The sequence below is a fragment of the Aplysia californica genome, unplaced genomic scaffold, assembly GCF_000002075.1.
Source record: "Aplysia californica isolate F4 #8 unplaced genomic scaffold, AplCal3.0 scaffold00061, whole genome shotgun sequence".
Classification (NCBI taxonomy): domain Eukaryota; kingdom Metazoa; phylum Mollusca; class Gastropoda; order Aplysiida; family Aplysiidae; genus Aplysia; species Aplysia californica.
In genome coordinates, this window is record NW_004797331.1 from 907,043 (window position 1) to 908,727 (window position 1,685).

A 1,685-nucleotide genomic window follows, 5' to 3' on the forward strand; every position below is an offset into this window, starting at 1 on the left:
AGAGAGAGAGAGAGAGAGAGAGGAGGCAGTCTTAAAATATCATCTCTTTATTTACTAGGCAAATTTCACGCCATTGTCAAGAAAACAAAGAAAGGCATATAAATGAAATCCATTTACATTTTTCTTTTTGAAATCTTAAAACAAGTCCAACACCACTTGTTCCAGCCAGGTAGCTTCTTTAGGACACGAAAAAAGAAGAATCAGTAAGACACAGTTTCTAAAAGAATCTTCCCACACCAAAAATCTTAGAAGAACATGAGACAGAGACTGTCTATAAAATATTCTTTATAAGTTTTCGTAAGAGTTTTACAGAACCTGCAACACAATATGGTCTTAGAAATGCCAAAGATTAGAGGTGTTACAAGAGAGAAATAAACACAAAAAAGAAGGAGAGATCAGGAGAAAAGATGTCTGACAGGAAAAAAAAAAGAGCAAACCACACTACCAAATCATCCACCAACCATCCATTAAACAGACTTCCCCATGCGGGGATTGAACTCGCGCCTTTCGATGTGTCTTGGTCTCTCACCTCTGTACATGCCAAAGAATCCTTCATTGCGAAATGTCTTGAGGGCACAGTCCGGCCTGTGGGGAAGACACAAACCAAACACTGTAACTGGTATCACATTTCACACTGTTCACACTGTTCACACTAGGGAAATAAAATCATTCTGCAAATTCTACTGCAACCAGGAAGAGCATGACTCTCAGACATCTAACAAACCACTGTGATGTAGCACGTCAAAGAAGTCAATAAAAATCAGTTCGAGTGAAGCATCACGTCAAATATGTCAATAAAAACCAACTACCTTGACGTATCATGCCAAATATTATGTTGTTAATAAAAACCAGCTCATTTGAAGTATCATGCCAAATTTTTCCATAGAAACCAGCTCAATTGAAGTATCGTATATATGTCAATAAAAACCAACAACAGTGACGCACCATGTCAAATAAAACCAGCTCAATAAGTATCACATCAAATATGTCAATAAAAACCAGCTCAAGTGAATTAAGTATCAAGTCAAATAACACACATCAATAAAAATCAGCTCAAGTGAAGTATTACATCAAATACGTCAATATAAACCAGCACAAGTCACGTATCACTTCAAAAATGCCAGTACACCCACTACAGTGAAATAACATCAAAATGACTGCAAAGAGTAAAGACTCCGCTATACGTCACTTTTAGACATGGCATATGGCAGAGTCTTACGCTGTGCAGTCGAAATGCATGACAGGATAAGTTCAGTTTGTTATCGCAGGTTGGACAACAGATCTATCCAGCCTGTAACATGTTGAAAAGTCTAATGTTCTGATAGCCTGAGTAAACACAAGCATCGACAAGATGGCAGTTATTTAGTGTTATGGTTTAAAAAAAAAGATGAGTGGTAGAAAGAAGAAGGGCCTACCAGTAATACCCTTCAACAGCCCAGTAACAAAAAGTACTGAGCATGGAAACCTAGTAAACTGTGAAGATAAAGTATTGATGGGTGGATGTGTTTTTAAAGCATTTATAGACTGTCATTCAAGGCATCTATCAATCAGTATTGAATGGGGATTTGAGTGCAGGTTGACTGCCAAACGGACTTCAAAACCCATGGCCCGTACCAATAAAAATTATATTAATTAAAACATATTTTCAGACAATAGCATACCCATCTAAGGACGTCACACACACA

General features: G+C 37.4%; 1 protein-coding gene across 1 annotated transcript in view; it reads right to left on the minus strand.

Annotated features, from left to right (window-relative positions):
* The window catches only part of LOC101853298 (mitochondrial glutamate carrier 1), a gene marked incomplete in the record, with an annotated part of 55,953 nt that overhangs the window by 10,181 nt on the left and 44,087 nt on the right, over positions 1-1,685 (minus strand). Inside the window, 1 exon segment of the mRNA XM_013079715.2 lies at positions 530-585. Coding sequence (XP_012935169.1) covers positions 530-585 — 56 coding nt within the window.